General features: G+C 40.7%; 1 protein-coding gene across 1 annotated transcript in view; it reads left to right on the top strand.

Moving 5' to 3' along the window:
* The first annotated feature begins 5,142 nt into the window (after positions 1-5,142).
* CFAP92 (cilia and flagella associated protein 92 (putative)) overlaps positions 5,143-26,542 on the top strand; it is a 74,398-nt gene continuing 52,998 nt past the window's right edge. The window contains exons 1-6 of the mRNA XM_054034160.1: positions 5,143-5,370; positions 8,633-8,832; positions 11,997-12,062; positions 14,782-14,989; positions 16,289-16,420; positions 19,218-19,329. Coding sequence (XP_053890135.1) covers positions 5,328-5,370; positions 8,633-8,832; positions 11,997-12,062; positions 14,782-14,989; positions 16,289-16,420; positions 19,218-19,329 — 761 coding nt within the window. The 5' untranslated portion in view covers positions 5,143-5,327. The remainder of the gene's footprint in view (positions 5,371-8,632; positions 8,833-11,996; positions 12,063-14,781; positions 14,990-16,288; positions 16,421-19,217; positions 19,330-26,542) is intronic.

Raw genomic sequence — 26,542 nt, 5'->3', positions numbered from 1 at the left:
AATAGTATTTTTTGAATTCACCTAATACAAGGACTGTAGTGCAATCTCTTTATCTTGAAAGTTGAACTTACAAATGTAGAATTATATACAAAAAAACTGCATTCAAAAATAAAACAGTGTGAAATTTTAGATCCTGCAAGTCCACTCAGTCCTACTTCTTGTTCAGCCAATCACTTCAGCCTCCTCTTATTTGCAGGAGATAATGCTGCCCACTTCTTGTTTACATCACCTGAAAGTGAGAACACGTGTTCTCCTGGCACTGTTGTACCCGGCGTCACAAGATGCCAGTTGCGCTAAAGATTCATATGTCCCTTCATGCTTCAGCCATTCCAGGGGACATGCGTCCAAAGCAGGGCGGGCTGATGCATGTTCATTTTCATTATCTGAGTCAGATGCCACAGCAGAAGGTTGATTTTCTTTTTTGGTGGTTTGGGTTCCATAGTTTCTGCATCGGAGTGTTGCTCTTTTAAGACTTCTGAAAGCATGCTCCACACCTCATCCCTCTCAGATTTTGGAAGGCACTTCAGATTCTTAAATCTTGGGTCGAGTGCTATAGCTATCTTTAAAAATCTCACATTGGTACCTTCGTGTTTTGTGAAATCTGTAGTGAAAGTATTCTTAAAATGAACAACACTTGCTGGGTCATCATCCGAGAGTCCTATAACATGAAATATATGGCAGAATGCAGGTAAAACAGAGCAGGGGACATATAATTCTCCCCCAAGGAGTTCAGTCACAAATTTAATTAACGTATTATTTTTTTAATGAGCATCATCGGCATGAAAGCATGTCCTCTGGAATGGTGGCCAAAGCATGAAGGGGCATATGAATGTTGAGCATATCTGACATGTAAATACCTTGCAATGCCGGCTACAAAAGTGCCATGTCTGTTCTCACTTTCTGGTGACATTGTAAATAAGGAGAGGGCAGCATTATCTCCTGTAAATGTAAACAAACTTGTGTCTCTTAGCTATTGGTTGAACAAGAAGTAAGACTGAGTGGACTTGTAGGCGCTGAAGTTTTATAGTATTTTGTTTTTGAGTGCAGTTATGTAACAAAAAAAATCTACATTTGTAAGTTGCATTTTCATGACAAAGAGATTGCACTACAGTACTTGTATGAGCTGAATTGAAAAATGCTATTTTTTTTGTTTATCATTTTTACAGTGCAAATATTTATAATAAAAATAATATACACTTTGATTTCAATTATAACACAGAATACAATATTTATGAAAATGTAGAAAAACATCCGAAATATTTAATAAATTTCAATTGGTATTCTGATGTTTAACAGTGTGATTAAAATTGAGATTAATTTTTTACATCGCAATTAATTTTTTTGAGTTAATCGTGTGAGTTAACTGCGATTAATCGACAGTCCTACTAAAAAGTAACTTGTTGCATCAATCTCAAAATGTAAAATATTAAGATCTGCAGGGAACTCTGACTTATTCTGCCAGAGGGCTTGTATGTTGGCTCACAGGGCAGACCTGACTGTAGTCCATTTACAAGGGTACTACTTAAAGGGAAAACTGTTCTGAATTTTGCTATGGAACAGATGAAAATAGCAATACCGCCACTAAAAAGGCCCCAAATCTGTCAGAAAAAAGGGTGTTGTACCTATGCAAAACCATTCTCTCTTTCCCTGCAAAACCTATGTGAATGCCGCACTGTTGGGAATCCTTAGGTTTTGCAGGCATGGCTAGCCAGACAAGGGGCACAATCAGAGTTCAGACCACAGCATCACCTGTCAAACTGGCCACAGCATCCCTGGTCTCACTTTATCATTCTGTAAAATATGTAGAGTTGTGCTTGCCTATGCCACAAAGCTTAATTGATTAATTTTAGTGAAATTCTTTGAAATATCCAGATGAAGAGTCACCACAGAAATACAAATTGCCACATTGTAACAGCAGTTACTTATTTTAAATGGGTGGCTAACCCTACTCATCAATCAGAACACAGATTCTAACATAAGAATTCAATAGCAATCTTCAAACAGGACTATTTAATATAATCACAAATTAAATCTCAAGCAAAATAAAAACCACCATAAAATGCTCCACATGTTGTCCCCCTAAGGTGTTAAAAATACCCTAATATATTTATTCAGGACCTTAAGACAAGTTGTAGTTAAATTTTAAATACACCTCTACCCCGATATAATGCAACCCGATATAACACTAATTTGGATATAACGCAGTAAAGCAGTGCTCCCGGGGGGGCGGGGCTGCGCACTCCGGTGGATCAAAGCAAGTTCGATACAACACGGTTTCACCTATAATGCAGTAAGATTTTTTGGCCCCCGAGGACAGCGTTATATCGAGGTAGAGGTGTACATGAATACCCATTTAAAAAATAATTAGTCTACAGAATGCTAGACCTGAAGAAGAGGTCTGTGTAGCTCAAAAGCTTGTCTCTTTCACCAACAGCAATTGGTCCAATTAAAGATATTACCTCACTCACCTCCTTTCTCTACACAGGGGTTCTCAAACTGGGGGTCAGGACCCCTCGGGGGGTCATGAAGTCTCAGCTTTTACCCCAACCCCGCTTTGCCTCCAGCATCTATAATGACGTTAAATATATTTAAAAGTGTTTTTAATTTAAAAGGGGGAGGTCGCACTCACAGGCCTGCTATGTGAAAGGGGTCACCAGTACAAAAGTTTGAGAATCCTTGCTCTACAGAATATTAACTAGACATCGAAACTTCCAGTGCCTTCGCCTGAATCAGCATCTCATTCCCTATTCTGAGCAGTGACTTATTTAAGTAGTGTTCCTTGTTTTTCTTTCAGGCTCTGCTGACCATTACTGAAGTACATCTATTTCTCATCAGCTAGCTCACAATCAATCCAATCTAGCAGCCTTACTCCCACCAGCTGTAATTTTTGTCATGCCTCATAAACTAAGCAGGGTTCAGCTAATTCTGTAGGTGGACAGGAGACTCTGGAGTAGACCAATGGGACTGTAGGAGTTGGATGTTGATTTAGTAACTAATCCTTCTTCTCAATCAGTATTGAAGCAGTGCTCCAGCCAGGACTCAACTGGCCGTTGGAAAGGGGAGCATGAGGACATAAAGTCCCTGCTAGACCAAACAGTAATTCATACACACGTACTATTTCTACAGGTACTATTTAGGCAAATAACGGGCTGTGTTTTGTGCCTTGTCACTGCCGCAGGCAGTAGGGCATATTGAAAGGCATTAAAGAGACCTGGTGCTGGTCACATCTAGTGACAGTCTGTCCCTGTAATATACTGTGTTGCACAAGGCCCCCCTGGTATGCCCTGGTGTTATTACTATTATTCGTTTCTTGTTTCCATTTCCGCCCACAGTGTGCTAAGCCCTGCACAGGCACAAAAGAAGGCACTAGGCATGGTCCCTCCTTTGAAGTGCACCAGGCTGTGCTCTGCTGAGGCCTCGTCCTGCCCTCTGCTGCGGTGGGTGATGGCCATGGCGTTCCTGGCACTACCCAGGCATTCCTCGTGCTGCATCCTAGTGATACCTGCAGTGTAGCCCATGCCCCAATGATGCCTGTGTCGTTCCGCGCCTCGCATCCCCCATGCCACCTCCCCACGCCCGTGGGGTTCCCCGCTTCGCATCCCCGGTGCCATCTCCCCACGCCGCAGGGACGCCCTGCGGTTCCCCGGGTGAGCCGGTCAGCCCGCCTCTGCCCCGAGCTCCCAGCCAGGCTCTCGCTCTCCGCTAGCAACTTCTGCGGCCACCTCGCCTCGCCGCGGATCCGTGCGCTCTGGGCTGGGCACGGCTTGGCTCGAGCGCCGAGCGGAACGGGGACTCTTTGGCGAGGCGGAGGGAGACGGGACACGCGAGCCCCGGGTTCCAGAGCGTGGAACCCTCTGTTGCCAGCGGCAGGCTGCGGGGAGCCGGGGCAGGGGTGGCCGCGCCCGCCGCTCCGGTTCCCGGGGCAGGGAAAGGTGCGTTCCCCGCAGCGCAGCGCAGCGCTGGCTCCGGCGCAGTTAGGAGCGCGGAGCCCCCTGGCCGTTTGCAGGGAAGGAGCCCGGGGAACTGGAGCGCTCCCTTCTCGTCTGGGTGCTGCGCGGGCAGGGGGCAGCGCTGACATGCGGATATATGAATAATATGTGCTTGCAATTACCTGTCTTAGGGTGACCAGACAGCAAGTGTGAAAAATCGGGATGGGGTGGGGGGTAATAGGAGCCTATATAAGAAAAAGACCCAAAAATCGGGACTGTCCCTATAAAATCGGTCTGGATGCAAAGTTTAAAGTGGCAGGTTAGCAGAGAGAGGCTGTGTTTGCTGGGGGGAGGGGTATCCATGAATGTGCCGCACCGGGTCCACTGAGACCCAGCTTTTCCTTAACCCCGGTGTGCTCTCTGCTGCTGCCTGCCGGTCTCCCGGAGAGCACCACAAGCCCGCCCCAGCTACTTACCCCAGGAACACAAGCAGCTGCCTGGGGGCAGGAATCGCAGTTGCTTCCTAATGGACTCGCTGTTTAAAAAAGGCACATTCTCGCTGGTACCGTGGGAGGGTGGTGGCTTTCCCTCTGTTACCGCCATGGCAATACCAGGGGTTACTGTGCTAGGCTCCAAGCATGTGCCTACGTGGTTGCAGGATCAGGGCCGTGGTGATTTATATGTGGGTTGGGGAAGTGGGGAAGTTATTTTAATCTCTCTTCCCCTGCATCTATTCATCCTCTCCCATGAAAAAAATCTCTCTTCCCTTTAAAAATTCGGTAGCTTACTAGCTACCAGCTGAACACATTTTCCCTTTGTGTTTCTTCTGTGCTTCGCTTTATTATTTGCCAAGTATGTTGACTTGCTGTTTGCCTTGGTCTGCTGCTTGGAGACCTTTGTGTGGCTTCTCCCTGCCTCCAGGAATTAATCCCTGGATATTATATGTATGGGTTTAAAAGCATTCCTGAGAGAGAAGTAACAGGTTTTTCTGCCTCCCCTAAACGCCTCTTCCCCACCACTGCATGGGCACTGGCAGAGGTGACTGCTCACTCCTGGTATACAGCGGCAATGGAATAAGGACTTGTCCTTTTCTACTCTGCAGCCAGAGAATCAAGGTGCTGGTGACTGGGCTGTAGGATGGCATTGCAAAAGCAAAAGGAGGATGTCTCTGGAGAGCTGACAGAACCTTTTGCCCAGGATTCAAAGACAAAGATGGTGGAGGAAGAGGAAGAAGCGGTGGTGGAAGTGGAGTTGGAGGCCCTTGGCTCTGAAAGCAGCTTTGAAACTGAAACCCCGGATGTACTTGGGGACGGTGGCCACCCCACCCCTGAGGACGAAGACAGCAGGTCCTTGTTCTTTGAGAAGAACCTGGAGCAACTTGACACCTCACACACAGTAATGTGTACATTCTCAATTTCACTAGCTGTGCCAATGGCTGCAGGTAGGTACCAGACATTACCCCTCCTGTTCCTTTAACCCTTGTGGCTCATCTCCAGACCCAAATGGGATTGGGAAGCAAACTGCAGAAAGGATGTTGGCTCATTTATATCCCTTTTAGCTGTAGTTATGGGTAATTTTATAGTATTATATAGAAGATGCTCAAGGGAATGGTTATGTACCATTAGATTCAGTTTCAGGCTTAGGTCATACTGACTGAAAACCTTTACCATTTGATAGCTCTTCAGTAGCCAGTGTTATTCAAGTTGATGGTCTTAGTCAGTCTTTGCAAAAACAATCATTGTAATTGATTCCTGTGTTTATAATCTGCCTAGCGTGGCCAAGAGGTGACTGGCTATGGAGGTTAAATTCCTTTCCTTTAGCTCTAAACGTGGTCTCCTTAGATCAGGACTAATGCTCATGTGATGTGTCAGTATAGGGTAGCTGGGGCAGCTGCTGTTGTGCTGTACTTTGTCTGTCTATGCATTTATTTTCCAGTGAAGCACCTTTTCAGGCATTCCCAGTCCTGCAAGTGCTAATCTTTATTCATTGTGAGCTGTCCCATTCAACTCCATTGTAATTTAAGGGAAAAGTGGGTTAGGTACTATATCTAATTTAGGTATAAATATTTAATGCACCTGCTACCATAGTATCTATGTGCGGATGTTTCCAATCAGTATGTTTTTACTATAGATTTAAAATTCTCTATTGTCTGGAAAATTCTCATTTTTTGTCCTTTGTTTATTTGACAGATCTTTGTCTCCCCTCAAGTGTATAAAATGAACATTATTACTTTCAGGATCTTTTCTTACCTATTCTCCAGCATTACCGATTCTTATACAACTGTGGGAATGACAATATTTAGTTAGGATACGGATTACTTTTTGTTTAATACTGATACTGTTTCTTTTTTCATGCATCATGTATAATCAGATTAATTTATTATTCATTAAAATAATTCAACAGGATTGTTAGATGCCAGACAGTTCCGCGTTTACAACTAATATGTGCATCAGCACTAAAAACCAGGAAAATATATTTCCAGTGGACTTTTAACAGTTTCCTGTATGCATCTTTCACTGTGAAGGCTAGAGGTTTATGCAAGCAATCATTTGGATTATAATATGAATGTATGTGGGACAAAACCAGTATCTGTAAGGGAGATTCTGTCATAATTTCATCTAGTTACAGGTCAAGAACATGTGTAGCCATTAATTTTGTACGATTTTAAAGTAGAACTAAGAATTGGTGCTGGGCTTTACTCAAGAGGTTCTGAACGTCATTGAACCTGTTGGCAAACCTGGACTGAGTTTGTAGTTTGTAATGAAAACTGAAACTAAGCAAAAAACTCAAGTGATAAATTTGATGTTATGTGCAACTTAGTGGAGATGAAGACTACATTATGGGCCTGATTCTGAAGCCACATGTGGAACTCTTATTGACAGCATTGGGCAATTCTGTACAGAGAGAGGCTGCAGGATTAGCCCAGATTGGGGGCGGGGGAAAGCATTTTCCCTCTCAAACGTCTGTTAGTTATAAACCAAGGACTAAAGGGCTGGATCTGCGTTATACATTTTTCTATTGTAGAGGAAACTCCAGATGGCTGAATAGAAATGCTAAGGTGAATCTGGACAGCTAATATTGGTTGATATGATATGATTCTATGAACCGTATATTCCTCAGCTGATGTGAATCAGTGCAGCTTTGTTGAGGTCAGTGGAGCTATGTTGTTTTACACCATCGGAAGACCTGATCCAGTAATCTTAAAACAATATTTGGGATGGGAGGAGAGAGAGAAACCTGTATTTTAAACTGTGAGGGCAGATCTATAGAAAAAGTTCAAAGGATCAGAAACAACATCATGTTTGAGGAATATTGAAAAGAACATAAAATAAGGAGACAGCAGAACTAGGGCTATCAAATTATTAAAAAAATAAGAGATTAATCGCACTGTTAAACAATAATAGAATACCATTTATTTAAATATTTTGGATGTTTTCTACATTCTGCACTGTTTTGAATTGTTTTTGAGCAGAACCCATCATACGCATGGAAGCATGTTTTCTGGAATGGTCGCCAAAGCATGAAGGGGCATATAAATGTTTAGCATTTCTGACTCGTAAATACCTTGCAATGCTGTCTACAAAAGTGCCATTCGAATGCCTGTTCTCACTTTCAGGTGACATTGTGAATAAGAAGCGGGCAGCATTATCTCTCGTAAATGTAAGCAAACTTATTTGTTTTAATGATTGGTTGAACAAGAAGTAGGCCTGAGTGGACTTGTAGGCTCTAAAGTTTTACATTGTTTTGGTTTTGAGTGCAGTTATGTAACAAAAAAAACCTTTTGTAAGTTGCACTTTCTCTATAAAGAGATTGCACTACAGTTAACTTGTATGAGGTGAACTGAAAAATACTATTTCTTTTGTTTATCTTTTTTACAGTGCAAACATTTGTAATAAAAAATAACATAAAGTGAGCACTGCACATTTTGTATTCTGTGTTGTAATTGAAATAAATATATTTGAAAATGTAGAAAAACATCCAAAAATATTTATAATTTCAATTGGTATTCTGTTATTTTTGAACAGTGTGATTAAAACTGTAATTAATCATGATTAATCTTTTTAACTAAATTAATTTGTTTTGAATATATCACTTGAGTTAACAACGATTAATTGGAAGCCCTAATCAGAACATAGCTCAGCAATGTCCTCTGGAAGGCTACTAGCAAACATTTGTTCATTGTGTCTTTGGTTTTACTATTATTTGTGATATTGTGTTCATTGGAAATTTGGGATGTTTGTCCCGTGGATTGAGCAGGACTAGGCTTAAATCTAGTAAAGTTCTTTCACCAAACTATCTATTTAACAAGCACATCTTTTTATCTGGTTTCTTTTCTTTATTTAAAAAGACCTGAAGTTTTAACTGATAGGTTTTTTGTTTCCTTTATTATTTATGAGCTATATTATCAAAAATATAATCAATTACTAATCTGGGAATAGTGTTATTAGAGGCAAATCTAGCCCCTTGGCCCATGGGCAACTTTGCAACAGAACTGGTGTGGTTCTGATGTTAAATAGGGGTATCTGGATGTGGCAGGAGTGTACTTAGGAGTTGTGTAGTAAAGAGTTTTGATTCTTCCATGCAAGCTGTCTGCGTAGCATAGGGTCATAGGTGGTGGGGAGTTGCAGGGCTGTAGGATCTGTTGCTGTGCTGAGCTTGACAACATCTGAAACTGTCTAAATCCATATAAATATTTTTCCTAGGTCCAAAGCATAGGCCATCCAATTTAACTGACAGGCAGAGAAAAAAGTCTAATGTTGGGAAAGATGCAGCAGCTATTCCAAAAATGCGGCGTTACTACCACATTGAGTACTTCCTTCTACCAGACGATGTTGAGCCTAGGAAACTTGATTTGGCGTTGTTTGGTGTGGTGGCCAAGCTGTTTGTGGAATGTGAATCCAAGGTAAATAGTATGATGTTTATAATTTTGGGAATAACTAGTTTTTATTTACTATGATCTCTATTTGGCATAAGAGATATTTCTGGAATATTTATGCAAGAGTGGCTGTCGTACCAGTTTAAAACTGAACAGTCCTGTACTTCATGTAGTGGAGCAATGGAGAATGCTTCCAAATGTGATGTAGGTGAATCTTGCTTATACTTGTATTAGCACTACTTGGGCCTTGTCTACACACACAAGTTATTTAACTCGACCACTATGGACTTAATTGTATAGAAATAGAGGTGCTTATATCAGTATAGCTGATTCCCATACAAGACAAGTGAATAAGCTACACTGATTTAAGGCATCTTTATAGCGGTATAAATGCTTCTGCACTGGGGTTGTACTGGAATAACTATTTCGGTAAAGAGATCACACCTGTAACTGAAGTAGTTATGCCGCTACAAAATCTGTGTGTAGACAAGGTTTGAGATTTGTGCTTTATATTCTTTACAACATTTTGAAAGTTTATACCTTTATAAGAAGACTGCATATGTGTTTTTTTTTTTCCAAACTGAAAAGTAAATCATCTTCTAATCAACTTGAAATATTTTAAGTGATTTTTCTTACAAAATAGTAGATTCAGTTTTGGAAAAGCTAAATTATATTCCTAGTAGCTTCCTAAAAAATTTCCTAATAATATCGCATGTTTTTATAGGTTCAGTCTATACTAATGTAGAAACACTTTCTATTGAAGAATTGTTTGAATCAAAGCTCCAAAATGAGTATAGAAAGATGCACAACTTACAGTACACATGGAATTAATTTGGTACATATTTTAATGAGGATGCATTTGTAACACGTTTTTGATCCAAAGCATCATAAAGCATTTCACAAACTATTGGCTCAATTGTGCAGGTTGTTGAGCATCCTCAACTCCCAATAACTTCTGTGAGAGTTGACACATAAATGAGAGAAATAAATAAAATATTTTGAATATAACCTTTGAAAGTGTAATTAATCATTTATTTCTCCTTCTAATCTCTCAACATGAATGGTTTAATTTGCAGATTTTTTTTTGAAGTAAAATAGGGAATGTAGCCATAGTTGGCTGAAAATCTTAACTTCAGAGTTTTGTGTTCAAAAAGGTTCGCTTTTTAAATAATTGAATTGATGGGAAAACATGCTTGTTATGATAATATGAATAGGACATGTATTGTAGCATAAAGGGGGACCTCAGCCCCCCATTTATCGTCCCCCTTATTTGTAAAGTGGGTTGTTATCTAAACTAAAAAAAAAGAGAGAGAGAGAAAGAACTTGGTCCTAAATTTTTCTGCATGTGCTTTTATATTTTCAGTTAAAGACAGATACCTTTTGGGGTTTTTTGTTGTTATCTGCTGAAATGTTTTTGTTGTTTCCTCTAGGGCTTAAACTTGGTTTTGCCCTGTCATTATTATTGGGTTTTTTTTCAAAAGGCCAAAAAACTTAGTACTGTAATTTGTATATTCCATACTTAGAATTCTCATAAAGCTATAGCACAGAAGTGGTGCTGTAAGTCGGAAGAGTGAATTTAGTCCCTCTCTTTTTGGCAAGGGGCAAAACTTTCAAAAGTGCTTAAGTTACTTAGGCTCCAGTGGCCCTAGTCCTCAAAGGTATTTAGGGCCTAACTACCTTTAAGGATCTGGGCTGTAAATCATTTGGGTGCTTTTGAAAATTTTACCCAAGATTAATAATGAAAATAGAACATCTCTCTAGATGACGTTTATAAATTAATAGTGACAGACTACTATTAAGCAGAGTTAGATGTGTATTCTTTAAGTACCTTTATCTTGGTTTAAAGGGACTGAACATGGAGTTATTTAAAAATAAATCAATCCCAGGAACAGTTTTAAAACCTAAGTGTAGTTTTGGCCTGAAGGATATGAGAGAGACCACATCATTGGTAAAGGACTTATCCAACTCCCCATATGCCACTGACTATAGTGAGCGGAGGTCAAATCTTTCTGATCTAAGTCTTTCTCAGACAGCCAATGTTCACTAGGATCACTGTCCATTGAGGGACTGCTATACTCATCCTACCCAAAAAGGTACTTTTCAAATTATCCCCTAATACCAATGTGCACTGTTTCAAGTTGTGACATTTTCACCAACTCCTTCAGAACACTTGCTACTGGAGTGATACTTTTTGAGTATTGACAGTCCAGTGCTAGTTAACTCACTAGTACACAGCTGTTGCTGTATTACTCCAGTAATTCTGTAGTGAAAATTACAGCTATGCTTCAGGAAGTGCAGAAAGAAATGGGACAAGAACACTGAGCAACTTCAGTCTTTGGCACAGTTCACTGAGCTTCCTTTTGCTTCAGGAGCACAACTTAATAAGGGCCATCTTGGAAAATTAAATTAAAATTGCTTCCAGGTGAAGGGCATAGTTGAATAATGTGGATGAAAGTCCGTTTGCTGCCCAGAAACCACTGCCTTTTAATTTGACAATGAATCCTGCCCTGCCCACCTATCAGTGATCAACAATGAACAGGGCCTGAAACTTTAGGGTATTAATGTTGATGTTCTCCTACTCCTTTTGATAAGATGGTCTTTTCATACTGCCTTTGGTACCCACAGACCCAACTGGAGCAGTCTGTCCATACATTGCATGGATTCTCAAGTGTGTACTGTCAAAATGGTGGTACACCTCTACCCCGATACAACGCTGTCCTCGGGAGTCAAAAAATCTTACCGCGTTATAGGTGAAACCTCATTATACCGAACTTGCTTTGATCCGCCAGAGTGCACAGTCCCCCCCCCCCCCCCCCCCCCCCGGAGCGCAGCTTTACCACGTTATATCCGAATTTGTGTTATATCGGGTCGCATTATATCGGGGTAGAGGTGTATATAAACTTCTGCATTCCTTAAAGAGTGCAACTGAGTGAATTTGTGGTTGCTGATTTTTTCTAAATCATTGTTGATGGTATGTCTGGCAATATATAATAAAAATAGATAAATTACATATGCAGTTAAAATGTGCTCTCTCTCTCTCTCTCTCTCTCTCTATATATATATATATGAATAATAGAAAGGTATATTAGCTTGAGAGAGTGCAGTTAAGATACTTTCATTTTGTCATTTCACTTTTCCATTTCTTTTCCTTCCTGTTTTTGCCATCCTTTCCCTTTTTCTTTTTCTGTCAGCCATCGACTGCACAGGTTCAAGCAGAGCGCTACAGGCAGAAACGGCCGACAACAATAATTTCCTCAGTGAGTGGATATAAAACTGTAGGAGAGTTTTAGAGATGGAGAATTGTAGACCCTGGATGCCTTTTTAAATGTATTATTTGATTAATGTGTGACCTGATGCTCACTTATTGCATTCCATATAAACCGTGCACTAAACAAGGCAGGAGTGTTCATAATCTCAGCCTCCCTCACCATTCAGCCTACCCACTGATTGAAATAGTGGGTCTGACATAATCTCAGATTAAGAGAGAGAGAAAGGAGGTACGGTAATACCTTTTGTTGGACCAACCTCTGTTAATGGAAGGGATACGCTTTCCAGCTTTACAGAGCCCTTCCTCAGGACCTGAAACAAGTGATGTTAGGACCCGAGGAAGAGCTTTGTGAAGCTCAAAATCTTCTCTCTTTCACCAACAGAAGTTGGTCCAATAAAAGATGTTACCTCACTTGCCTTGTCTCTTGTATCCTAGGACCAACATGGCTATATGTTGGTTCCAGGATATAAGGGAGACAAGGTAGGTGTGGTAATGTCTTTTACTGGACCAATAAAAGATATTAACTCCCCCCCTTTTTGTCTTTCCTTATGAAATTATCTTTTCAATTAAACATCCCACACTATTTCTAAATGTCCATCTGTTGCCAATGATTTGTAAGTTTTATCTCTTAACAGAAATCATTCTGCACGTACAAACATTTTTAAACATGGAAAAATTACAAAATCTTATATGATTTTCATTGAATCATGCAAAGGCACATCAATGGGGCAGCCATTACGAACCTGGCATTTTTCAAGTTTCTTACACCTTTTAGTGAGGAACTCCATCACTTTAATGAAATAAAAGAGGACAAAACTTCTTTAGGAGGAAAAACTGAATTTATTTTGGAGAACAGCGGAACTGTTTGTAGTGAAATTTTCAGGGGGAAAAAGAATTTGCCCCTTGATTAAAAACGGGTATGCTAAATTTTGATCCAAAAGTGTAATGCATTGGCAAAGTTATTCAAAAGAGAAAATGCACCTTTAGAGTGGAAATGTTTGGGTAACAATTAGTGTAGGGCTCAGTGCATATTTAACCTATAATAGTTTTAAAGCATCCTTTATACATATGTTTCCTATGCAGTCACAGTAGAAATGAGGATACTAGAGAATGTGAGGAGTGAGTGACTGAGGGCTTGGCTACACTTGTTAGTTAGTGCACAATAAAGGAGCCCCGTGCGCACTAGCTCACTCCCCGTCCACACTGGCAAGGCACGTAGAGGGCTCTGACTCCGCGGCTAGAGCGCTCCTGGTACTCTACCTCAGCGAGTGGAATAACGTTTGATGCACCCCTGCTAGAGCGCTGTGGCACCAGTGTGAACGGGGTGTTGCATTACTGCGCTGTGATCAGCCTCCGAAAACGTCCCATAATCCCCTTAAATCAAGTGGCCACTCTTGTCGTTGTTTTGAATCACTGCAGGAATGTGGATATGGCCTTTGAAAGCTCTGTTTCTGACAGCCGGCTGCTTATCTGCTCCAAGACAAAGCAACCATTACTATGGAATGCTGTGTGTGAGAGAGAGAGGCAGAGGGGAGAGGGAGGTCTGCTGCTATCTGAACTTACAAGACAGCATGCTGACATGCTCTCAGCCCCCCAAAAATCCACTCTCTCTCCCCCCCACATACACGCAACACACTCCCTGTCACGTTGCAGTCACTTGCATGCTGGGATAGCTGCCCATAATGCACCACTCCCAATGCCGCTGCAAGTGCCGCAAATATAGCCATGCCAGTGCACAAGCAGCTGTCAGTGTGGACAGACTGCAGCGCTTTCCCTACTGCACTCTCCGAAGGCAGGTTTAACTCACATCACTCTACATCTGCAAGTGTAGCCATGCCCTGAGAAAAGTAAGAGACAAAGTGGATGAGGTAATATCTTTTATTGGATCAACTTCTGTTGGTAGAGGGAACAAGCTTTCCAGCTTCACAGAGCTCTTCCTTAGGTCTGGAGAAGCAGTGTCACAGCTAAATACAAAGTGGAACAGATGATTAAGAGGTTCACACATGCTGTAGGAGACCACTTAAAATGAAGTGGGCACGTAACACCACTGCAGTTCTAGGATAAAGGACGGTTAGCAGGCTGCAGTGTGTGTTACAAATTGTTGCAATGAGCCATCAAACCAGTGTGTCTGTTAAGACCATGATTTTTAGCCTCCTACAGAGTTATGAATTTAAGTTCCCAGGCTCCTATTTTGAAGATGTTGTGCAGGTTGCCTTTGAGGATGAGGACTGAAAGGCCAGATATGGAGTGATCACTTTGTGAAATGTGGTCATCCTCAGGTGATAAGGTGTTTTTGTCTCTTTATCATTGTTCTGTGTGAGTTCATTTGAGAACATAGTGATTGTCTGGTTTCACCCACATAGCTGTTTTGGGGGCATTTGATGCACTAGATCAGGTACACTGTATGTTGTGATAGGCATATGTTGGACCCACAGAGCAGTGGTCTCCAAACTTTTTTGATCATTCTCTCTATCTAGTGGCTGTATAATCCATGCCCCCCTGAATTAATCAAATGTTTTACTGCTCCCTGTGCACGTCTGGTGTTTTGTAATTCTAAGGCTCTTTAAAAATTCAATTAAAATATGGTCATTAATGGATCCTTTCCCCTCAATATCTGCAGCTAAATGGCAACAGAATGTTCATTGTGTGAATCTTTCTTCAGTACTTGTCACATTCATTAATGTTTTTCAACTCTGTGTTCTTCCTAGGTTGTGAAACCGTGGTTTGAAAATGACCAAATATGGGTGTCCTGGAACCACAGTATTAATATTCATGTTACTAACGAGTTTCTAATAAAACTGAGAGATCACAAAGTAACTCTGACAATATGGGATACCAAGGACAAAGTTTCTGCAAAAGCTAGGTTTAGTAAACCCAGGGTTCCTTTTTCGCAGGTAGAGGATTCAGATGCTATTGGTAAGTTAAGTATTAATGTAAATAGCCACAGTCCTTATAAAATGTATTGCGAGAAAGGAGGTTTAGCACAAACAAGAAAACAAAAGGATATTATTTTTAGTTTTAATACAGGATTACAGTAATTCATCATATTGCTAACGTATCACTTCTGTTTTTCATAACCAACTTGCATGTTCCCACTGTTTAATAATTTTATTAGATGGTTATTTCAGATTCATATAATGTGAACCCCATAAGAATGATTGCTATTTGTTCATATTTTAAGAAATCTTCAGATTTGTCCCCAGTGAACTTAGAGGCAGATCTCTGAAATCGTGCCTGTGTAGAACTGCAGTTTCAGATTTATAATCTGAGTTTTTCTTAAAAAAAAAAAAAAAAAAAAAAATTAGTGATCAGGCCCCTTTTGTGTAGGGAGGGAGTACTTCTGTTTCAAAGTTGCACTCATTTCCTTTTCTCATTTTTATTCTAATAATAAAATAGCTGTATTTGCTCAGGAAAGCTCTTCCAGTTCCATGTATTTCAGTGGAATAAAAAATGCTGTCCTTATCTCCCCAGATATTTTTATGTATACATTTCAATTGCTGGCAAGTAGACTGCTCTGTAGATTTTTTTTTAAGTGAGTTGTCACTACCAAATAAAATATTTGAACAAATACTGAGAGTTCTGTCGGAATAAAGGATCTGTTAGTAAGGGTCTTTAATGAAGCTTTAGATTCCTATCTGTCAAAGCAATCCGAGCATGTAATTCTCATCTACCAGGAAATAGCAATTGTTGGGAGTGGAAACTCATGTGTTTAACTCAGTGTTTCCTGCTGATTCTTCTGGAGGGCATGAGAGTTTGGAGCCAGTCACTTATGCAGCAAGGTGAGGGCAAAAAGGGTGAGAGGCCAGAGGTTCCACCTCCCAATTCCATAAAGAATCTATGCCTAGAGGTCAATTTCTCTCATCTGTTCCCATGGCTTCTTGCCTCTCCGGCAGGACTAATCTGAACCTATGAACCTCAGCTGCCCCCTCAGTTTGTTATACAGCACAAAGAGTGAAAACCACTTATGCTAGCTACCTCTGCAGGTTTTGGAAGGAACCTTCTGGCCCTGCTTGACCTTTATCTCCAAACCCACAGAGCTGTGTACTCATAAAGTGGGTTCCATTGGATCACGGGGAGGGGAGAGCATGATGTGGAGGAGACACTTACCCTGCTGTGATCCAAAAGGGAGGCCTGAATAGTAGTTAAAATACAACAAAAATAAGGCAAAATGAAGAAGTTTGAATGGAAATTTCTTGTTACCTTTTCCCCCTCCAGGTGGAGTAAAATATACAGTGTTATTGCAAAGAAAACTCTTTGAGGACAATCAGCCAGAACTCAGCTATGTTAAAATTAAAGGTGTGAAGGTACCCAGTGCACCAGAGAAACCTGCAATGGGTTTTGCAGCAGGTAAACACAGTATGAACACAGGCTGGGTGGGCACCCTGGGATAAGGAGCCCAGAGAGGGAAATGGGGGTTGGGAGCTGGAAGCAGGGACTGGAAAAACTGGGATTCATATGCAGAGCCCTGAGAGAAAGGCTGCAACTGGCTAGGCAAGGAGACTGAAACATGAATGCAGAGCCCGAGAGGAGAGACTGAAACTGGCTAGGCAAGGATACTAAGGCTGACATGAGTAGTTGAGGGCTTGAGTGTGGGGACTGAGAGGAGTGACTGGGTGAAGGAGTGGCATGACTGACACAAAGGCTGTACAGGATGCAGGTAGAAGAGGTCAGGCAAGGGGAAAAGGGTCAGAAGGAATGTATATCCACTAGAGCACTTCTCCCTCCAGAACCTGGAGTGGAACACAAGATTCCTGAGTTTCACCATTCATCTACTATCAGCAAATATCTGTGAAGCCCACTGGCAAAGTGTTTCTGATCCCCCTCTCATGGCTACTTTTGCTACCAGTTACTCTATTAGCTGAAGTGACAAAGGACTGTTATGTGAACCTAAAGGTTCTAACCCTGCGGATGACCTATGTAGGGCTCAGTAGGATGCCACGAGGGGATCTGTCTTTTTAGTTTGCTTTTCTATAAACCTAGGAAATTACACACACAAAACTATTAACAGAATGTTGTTAAGGTTGCAGAGTCAAGCACTGAAAAGTTAGGAAATGCCAGAACTGCCTGTGCTTGACTATGCATTTTTTCATGTTCTTTTAACATAGTTTTGTGTGAGTGTGTGTAACAAATACACCTCTACCCTGATATAACGTGACCTGATATAACACGAATTCGGATAAAATGCAGGAAAGCTGTGCTCGGTGGGGGGCGGGGCTGTGCACTCCAGCGGATCAAAGCAAGTTCGATATAACGTGGTTTCACCTATAACGCGGTAAGATTTTTTTGGCTCCCGAGGACAGCGTTATATTGGGGTAGAGGTGTAGTACTGTTTGTAGAGGAACCACCTGTGAACCTCCATAACCCTGTTCTGACTTAAATGTTTCTTAGGGAAGTACTTTCCTGTTTTTTATTAATGAAAAATTGTAGTATTAGAATTCTGTTTGCTTCTCTTAGACTATGATACTGGGCTTGCATTTTTTCAAATGGAGGTGTAAAACTGAGACTCTGACTACTAAAGATCAATAAAGGTGCAGTGGAAAACGTTACAATGTCAGTGGTGGGTGTTAGCGTCAACTCTAATGTACTGGCTCTCTGTATATATGTACTTGTATGTTGGCAATAGTGCCATCTAGTGGCTGATCCACATAGAGGCTAATGGACCTGTTACTTTGACCAGCAAGGGAGATAATTCAAGTGGTAGAAGCCTGTGTTTTTGGAATGGAAGGACAATTCTGGCTTCTTATCTGCGTAGGTGTGTAAATTATCTAGTTGTTGCCTGCAGCAGGTAGATTTTTGTTACAGTGTCTTGGCCAATTTCCATTTGGACAATTGCATTTTTCTTATTTAAATGAGTTCCCTTCCAGTTTCAGCTAAATAGAGAGTTCTGCACTTCTGGCCATAAACTGTTGTATAATGATGCTGTAAATATGTTATTATTTATACGTAACCAACAACACAGAACAACCTTATTGTCACCAAGAAGCATGTGTGCCTATTGCTAGGACTTAAGGTTTTGCTTGGCACAGATAGATTCTCTAGTAAGTTACAGTACAGCCTAGACTTCCTGTTAGGGAGTCCTTTGCTAAGAGTAATCCCCTCCTGCAGGAGGATGATTTAGCTTGGCTGAGGGTGGTACACTATAGCATGACCGTAGGTATATATCAATATTACACTCAAATGTATTTCTTCCCTCTTAAGGCTAAATCCTGCCTTGCACTATACTAGGGAGAAAAGAGTGCGTGACCTTTAAAAGCCCCACTGCTCAAGAGCACTTGGGATTGCATCCAGCTACTGTGTCAGTCCACACACTGAGTCGCCAAGTGGGCTTTCTCCAGCTCGGCAAAGTGCCAGTTGCTGGGCCATTCTTACTCAGTAGAGCAGTAAACAGCACATTGCAACCTGCCTGTTTCCTGTAGCTGCAGAATGGCTCTTGTGCCATATATGCAACCAGTACCTCTCCACTCCCCTTCCTTGCTCAATTCCTCCAGGCAGTGGTGGCAGGGTTTTGCGCGTAGCTGGTAGAATATCCTCACATATTTAATTAGAAATTTGCTCTAATTACCAACCTCAAGGATGCAGAATTTCACTGCTAAAATTGCACAATACTTTTTCTTTAATAAATTGCAACTTTTTGAATTTCCTGCTCTATTTTCTCTTTTAATTAAATCTTTATTGAATTCTAAGCTCAGGAGACATACTGTACCATACTGATAGTACATAGAGAGCAGATAGGGCCAGATCCTCAGCTGGCTGCAGTGGAGTCAATGGAGCTATGGTGATTTACACAGCCTGGGGATCTGGCCAATAATATTGAGCGTGTGTGCTCATCTTGTATAAATATTAGCTGTAATATCAGAGACAAAATCTGACTAAAGTAAAGTAACATCTGGCATAAATAAGCAAAAAGGAATATATTATCCCTTAGTATACACGAATTTCCACACACAGATCCCGACAGCAAAGTCAGTACTGACCTAAACACAAACACTATTCAACACTAGGCACGTCACTACTCCAAAAATACTACCGTAGGTAACATACTTTTCTGTTTTCTGAGAGGTTTGTAGTTGTATTTTGACTAGTCTTACGGGATGCCCTGAAAAAGGAAATATTAGTAACAAACGTGAAACTTCTTTTACCTCAGGGGAAAGTAAGTCTTTACTGGAGGAAGCTGAACTGTATGAGGCACCAGCATCCCTTTCTGTTTTCCAATCTTTACTTCCTCCCTCAAGGACAGATGACTTTCCTTCAGTGAGGTAAGAATGCCTTCTGACTACCCCCAAGGAGGTTATTACCACACTTGTCCTGGGAAATGCTCACATGATTTAAGCAAAATTGAAAGCAGCTGTTTTTTTAAGGGTTGTCATGGTTATGCTCTGATTTCAGGATCTGCTAACTCTGACTTCTTGCATTCACATATGTTGGAGTTATATTAACTGTTACAAAGGAACAGCATAATTAAAACGCCCTTTAGACCAAAATATCAAGCTATGTGTGGTTTATTTTGGGAAAAGTACTTTTCACAAAAAATACAAACGTGTTACTTTTATAAAATTATCAACCTGTTTATTTCCAGACACTTACTTTCCTTTCAACTGAGTCCAGTGTCTTTAGAATTGCCAGAATTAGGCAGTGTGAATAAAACTAGATGCTTGCACTAGGAAATGTGATAACGGCTCTTGGCAAGAGAGAGAAAATGGGATGAAATGGCAAGAACGTGGAACATGGTGGCCAAGTATGGGGAAATAGATGATCGCTGAGTGGAAGCTGAGAACGAGAAAGCTTTTACCTTGGTTTCAGTGTGTTGTTTTGAATATGTCAGGTGGGTCTTTTATTGTGAGATTGTGGTGAAATTGTGAGAAGTTTGGACAGCTGTTGTTTGTGAGAATGCAGTGCTATAAATCCCAGTCTCTTCTCGGCTATATGCCTAACTTTAGTATGCAAAGAGCTCTATTTCAGTTGTCTTATTTTATTTGTGTTCTGTTCTGTTACATAAACTGTTTAGTACTGAAATATGCCATTTGGAAGAACATTTTTCAAATGGTGAAGATGGAAACAACATTAAGACTTATTTGCAGAAAGTCTTGTATACAATAATAAGCACCATTGACTTGTGAGCTGAACAGATTAATTCTGTAAATACAGATATTTACAAGGCAAAATTCTGCTCTGATACACTGGTGTAAATGTTGGGTAACTCCCTTGAAACAAGTGGGAATCACTCTGGATTTACATTGCTGTAACTAAGAAATTAATGGGCTAAATTCTGCTTTATTTACAAGAGCAATTGTCATGTTGTCAGTTTAATGACTCAGAATCGCTGAGTAGTTTTTGAAGTTTGATGCAATTATCAGTAATGTTCTTTCCTGACAATAAACATGCAACATCCTAAAATTTACAAAAGCCTATAGAGTTCAGGGCAGTGGAAATAATTTTTTTTTTTTAAATTAATCAATTTAAAAGAAATCAAATTGACTGTGTCCCATAATATCCATTGTTAAATGAAAGCTTTGCACTTTGGTGAAGTAAAAATAATTCAACAAATGGAGTGCATTTCCAGTTCAACATCTTAAAAACAAAACAGTTTGTTGCATTTTTTTTATTGACTTCCTCGGGGTTTTCACTTTTTTTCTAAAAATCTTGCCCGTGTTCATATGTACAATATATCTTGTCATCAGACCATTTTACTTTCTATCACACAACATTTGGAATGTCTTCATCGTAAGGCATTTGAGCAAGATTTATGCAGAACTCTTTTCCTTATTGCTGACACAGCCAAGATTATGGGCCTGGTCAATGAAAAGACTTTCATTGACTTCAGTGGGCTTTAGAGCAAACCCTACTGGTAGACTCTTCTGAGCAATGTATGTGTACTAGGAACAGTACTCATTAGCATGAGTTACTACTGTAAGGCTACATCTACACTGGCAACCCACTGGCAGCATGTAGGGTATGTGTAGTTACATGCCGCAGTGCAAAACAGGCTGCATCCACACTGAGGTGTGTAGCTACACATGTTAGTGAAAGGCTCAGACAGCAGGGAGCTGCCGGAGAACACTAAATTGCTAAAAACAGCAGTGCAGATGGGGGAGGCATTGCTTGGGCATGTAGAGAGCCATATGAGGTTCATACCCACAGGGTTCAAAATGTGTTTACTTTAGTTGCCTAAGCAGTGCCTCGCCATCTACACTGGTATTTATACCTATGCTATGGTGGATGGCGGGGGGTGCAGTGTATGTACTCTACACACTGCCATGTAAAGTGTACAGTGTAAGACATACCTTAAGTGTATGCCTACATCACAATTAAAAACCCGTGGCTGGCCCATGCCAACTGGGCTAAGGGGCTGTTTAGTTGCAGTGTAGATGTTTGGGCTCGGGCTGGAGCCTGGGCTCTAGGACCCTCTGAGGTGGGAGCAGGGCCGGCTCCAGGCACCAGCAGGTACTTGGGGCAGCCAACGGAAAGGGGCGGCAAGTCTGGCTCTTCGGCGGCGGGTCCCTCGGTCCCTCTCGGAGGGAAGGACCTGCCGCCGAATTGCTGCTGAAGAATGAAGCGGTGGTGGTAGAGCTGCCCCCCCCTGCAGCTTGGGGCGGCAAAAATGCTGGAGCCGGCCCTGGGTGGGAGGTCCCTGAACATCTTCATTGCAATTAAACAGACCCTTAGCCCAAGTCTTGGGAGCCCAAGTCAGCTGGCACAGGCGAGATGTGGGTGTCTAACTGCAGTGTAGACATACCCTAAGTCAGGTGTAGGCAACCTATGGCACGCGTGCCAAAGGAGGCATGCGAGCTGATTTTCAGTGGCACTCACACTGCCCGGGTCCTGGCCACCGGTCCGGGGGGCTCTGCATTTTAATTTAATTTTAAATGAAGCTTCTTAAACATTTTAAAACTTATTTACTTTACATACAACAATAGTTTACTATTACTATAATAGTAATGTATTATAGACTTATAGAAAGAGACCTTCTAAAAACATTAAAATGTATTACTGACACACAAAACCTTAAATTAGAGTGAATAAATGAAGACTCGGCACACCACTTCTGAAAGGTTGCCGACCCCTGCCCTAAGTGTAGGTTGCAACTCAACTGATTTTGTGCTGTATATACAGAATAAAAAAATCACAAATCTCTGTAGAGATGGAGAACTTCAAAAACAAGGTTGTGTTGCCCATGCAAGCAAAATGCTCTGATTTTATTTCAAATGGTGTTTTGTGTGAGAGGGCCAGCATCTTTAACAATGAAATGATTGGCCCTGTATTTAAAAAAATAGTATCTTGCTTTGAATATGCCAGTGTTCCAAATGTTCTAGTACATTGCTTTGAGCTGTTGGAAATCTAACATTTGTTACATAACTTTGAGCTACTTTTATAGTAAGTTTTGATAAACTGTTATTTGTGTTTAATCTCTTGTTGCAACTTCTCTAATGCTTCTTGGTTTGCTGTCTTTGCTCTCTTTTAACAATTCTGAGTTCCTGCTTTGTAGACTAAATAGACACTTCCTAACCATTTACAGTGTATTTTGACTTGGCAGTATTCAATTTTCATATTTTTATAATTGACAGATATTTATATTTATTTTTAAGCATTTTTTTTTCTATTTTGATCTATTTAAATTTTCACAGTTGCAGGAAGTTATGAACTCGAGTAATATTCAGCATACATACTCTGACAGTTTTAAAAAAAATATATGACTTAAAAGAGTTTTTAAAAAGTTGAAAGTACAAAGTAGTTTACCTCTCAAACAAATTCAACTTTTAGTACCGATTGATCTACGTAGAAATCTTCTTTATTCAGGCATAAATTACTTTTCTGATTGTTAGGCACAAACATGCATGTTTTCAGGATCAGACTTGAACAGTTCACAGAAGTTCTTTAATCTCCCATGTGCATTTTAGCAGAATAGAAATTAAATGGCATCATTGGCACTGCATATGAATTCATAGAGACTGTTAGCTTTGTGTCTCAAGGGTTTTCTAACCAGTATTTCAGTAGTGGGAGGAAGTCTGCAGTTAATGCACTCCACTGACTCTCCAGAGCTGTGTGAGAATACTTCTCAAAATAAATTTGATGACTGAAAAATGAAACCCCAATGAGAATAAAGTGAATTAACTTAGATAATTTTTTCACATCCTAGCTCATAGAGCTGAAAAGTGATTTAAAAAAAACAAACCCTAGCATATATCATTGCTCTTTTCCATATATATATATATGGGTTATCATTCATTCTGCAATAAGGCTGTATAAATATTTCATTATTAAACTATATGAAACTCTGCTCCATTTTGAATATGGAAATGAGTTCATTTTAAAACATTTTTTATGTATATCCATGAAATTTACAAAAACAGGAAGCAAAACATTTTGCTATGTCTGCATGGACATTAATGATTAAAAACTGAGTTTCATTGCAAAACTTTGTGCTGAAAGTCACATGACTGGCTGAACCATACCCCTATGATACGCAGTGAGCTGTTCCACTTGTAGGCTGATTCTTGGAGTAACAGACCTGATGCCAGAGCTTGTAATGCCAGAGCTTCCCAAATCGCAACAGCTAAGTTTGATCAGTTTTCACAGCATGATTTGATCTTTTATAAGTATAGACACTGCTTGGGATGAAGGAGGCAAGTCCCTTCCCAATTTCTTACTGTCCTGTTTCTGTCCCCTTTAATCTATCAGAGAAAGTGATTCTTTTTGACTCCTGCTCCACCATCCCCAAATATACTAAGCTGATACTTAGGTATGGTTGCAGCACTGTGCCAGCAGTCTTTGTGTAAATAGGCAGGAGCTTGAGGGGTTTTCTTTGTTTTTTTTTTTTTTTTTTTCTTTTTTGATATTGGATAAAAATTCCACTTCAGTTAAATGGGGCAAAATCATGTTCTCATTGAAGTCAATGGGAGTTCTGTCTTTGACTCAACAGGACCAGCTTTTGATCATAATGCCTGTAAAGCCCCCTGAAACCTTTTGGTGGAAGGTGCTAAGTAAATACAAAATATAGCGCATATGCCATTAACACCTGGACTGTTACTGCCTCTAGGCGGCAAAACTTAGTATCTTTGCAGGTCACCTTTAAAATGTTTGACAGGGTAGAGAGTAATCCGGGAAAGTAGGGGGTTATACCCAGTTTATACACTGACTGAGAGAGATGCTACTGAGGGGACTGTGCCACATGATGTTTATTAACTGTTTGGTGTGATAAATGTACAGGATGCTGTACAGAGCAGGACATTGACCTTGCGGGGGAAGGGGCGGGAGTCACATGACATGCATCAGTGAAGGCGATGATGATGATGGGGAACCAGTCTGGTGACCCAGGGCTTTATACTGGAAAAGGGGAAAAGAATTTAAAAGGTAGCCCAGAAAGGGGCTTGGAACAGGGCCTAGAGAGTGAACTGAGGAAAAGCCCCAAAAGATAGTGAAACCTTTTTGGTTCTTTTTACCTCTGTAGGGGTTAAGTTTTGTTTGTAACTTGGGGCAGCCACAGCATCTCCCTTCTTGAGCTTCTCCTAACTTAATGTGCAAAAAAAGTTGGCATCGAAATAAATTAATTTTAAAATCCTCTTTAATTAGGTCATGACAAGCTGACAACACCCTCTGTGCTTATTGAGATGAGCATATGGAATTTAAAAAGTCAAATTGTGCCATCACCACCACCAAAGTTTTTTGCTGCCCTGGTCACATCTGGAAAAGAATGTATCTTTCCTGAAAGGAAACTTCCCTCTTGCCTCATTTTATGCCATGCACAGCCTCTGTATCCAGGAAGAATAATAGCCATAGTACAGTTGAATGCTGTATTTCTTCTCTTAAATTGATTCCAGCAAAACTCTCCAGTGGTACTGTAAACGGTGGGCCTGGGCTTACTATTATATAGTGTTATTGCTCAGCCTCTGCCTGAGGGCCTGACTGCCTGACTCACTGTGTTTATTTCTGCCCTCACAAAGGCCGCAGAGGAAGACTCCCACGGCCGAACTAATTCCCCCCAAGACATCTTTTCGAGTTTCATGAGGCGGTGTAGTTTCCCGCTGCCCCGGAGAGAGACGAGCCCCGGCTAAGCTCTCTACACGCCTACAGAAGGGCCCACCTCTTATATGCTTTTCTGCCTGCAGGGGGGAGATCAGGTTTTGTTTCCAATATATCCACCAATCCCAAATCCCAAATGGCCTCTGTGGACTCCACACCATTAGTCCCTTCCTTTATTCCCAACACCTGAAGGTTCCTATTCTTATTAGTGGTGGTTTCTAGGGTTCCAAGTGTAAATATATAATTAGGCAGGCCAAAAAAAGAATTTGAAGAGCAACTAACAAAAGACACAAAACTAACAGCAAACTTTAAGTACATCAGAAGAAGGAAGCCTGCTAAACAATGGGTGGGGCCACTATTGAGATGCTAAAGGAGCACTCAAGGAAGACAAGGCCATTGCAGAGAAACTGAATGAATTTTGTGCATCTGTCTTCACTACAGAGGATGTGAGGGAGATTCCCACATCTGAACCATTCTTTGTAGCTGACAAATCTGAGGAACTGTCCCAGATTGAGGTGTCAGAAGAGGAGGTTTTGGAACAAACTGATAAACAGTAATAAAGCACCTGGAGTAGGTAGTATTCACCCAAGAGTTCTGAAGGAACTCCAATATGAAACTGCAGAACTACTAACTGTGGTGTGTAACCTAGTGTTTAAATCAGCCTCTGTACCAGATGACTGGTGGATAGCTAATGTAATGCTGATTTCTTTAAAAAATGCTCCAGAGGTGATCCTGGCAATTACAGGCCAATAAACCAATCATCAGTAGCAGGCAAATTGGTTGAAATTATAACAAAGAACAAAATTATCAGATACATAGATGAACATAATATGTTGGGGAAGAGTCAGCATGGTTTTTGTATAGGGAAATCATGCCTTATCAATCTACTAGAATTCTTTCAGGGGAGGTCAACAAACGTGGACAAAAGTGATCCAGTAGATTTAGTGTACTTGGACTTTCAAAAAACCTTTGACAAGATCCCTCACCAAAGGCTCTTAAGCAAAGTAAGGAGTCATGGAACAAGAGGGAGGGTCCTCTTATGGATTGGTAACTGGTTAAAAGCTAGGAAAAAAAGAGTGGGAATAAACTATCAGTTTTCACAGTGGTATGAGAGGTAAATAGCAGGATCCCTCAAATATCTGTACTGGGACCAGTGCTGTTCAACATGTTCACAAATGATCTGGAAAAAGGGGTAACAGTGAAGTGGCAAAGTTTGCAGATGATCCAAAATGACTCAAGATAGTTATGTCCAAAGCTAACTGCAAAGAGTTACAAAGGGATCTGACAAAACTAGGTGATTGGGCAACGAAATAGCAGATGAAATACAATGTTGATAAATGCAAAGTAATGCACGTTAGAAAAAAATCCCAACTCTACATACAAAATGATGGGGTCTAAATAAGCTGTTATCACTCAAGAAAAAGATATTTGAGTTATCATGGATAGTTCCCT

Source organism: Malaclemys terrapin, chromosome 7, assembly GCF_027887155.1.
Source record: "Malaclemys terrapin pileata isolate rMalTer1 chromosome 7, rMalTer1.hap1, whole genome shotgun sequence".
Taxonomy (NCBI): Eukaryota; Metazoa; Chordata; order Testudines; family Emydidae; genus Malaclemys; species Malaclemys terrapin.
Note: the sequence above shows the minus strand (reverse complement) of the source record. Positions and strands in the feature narration are given on the sequence as shown.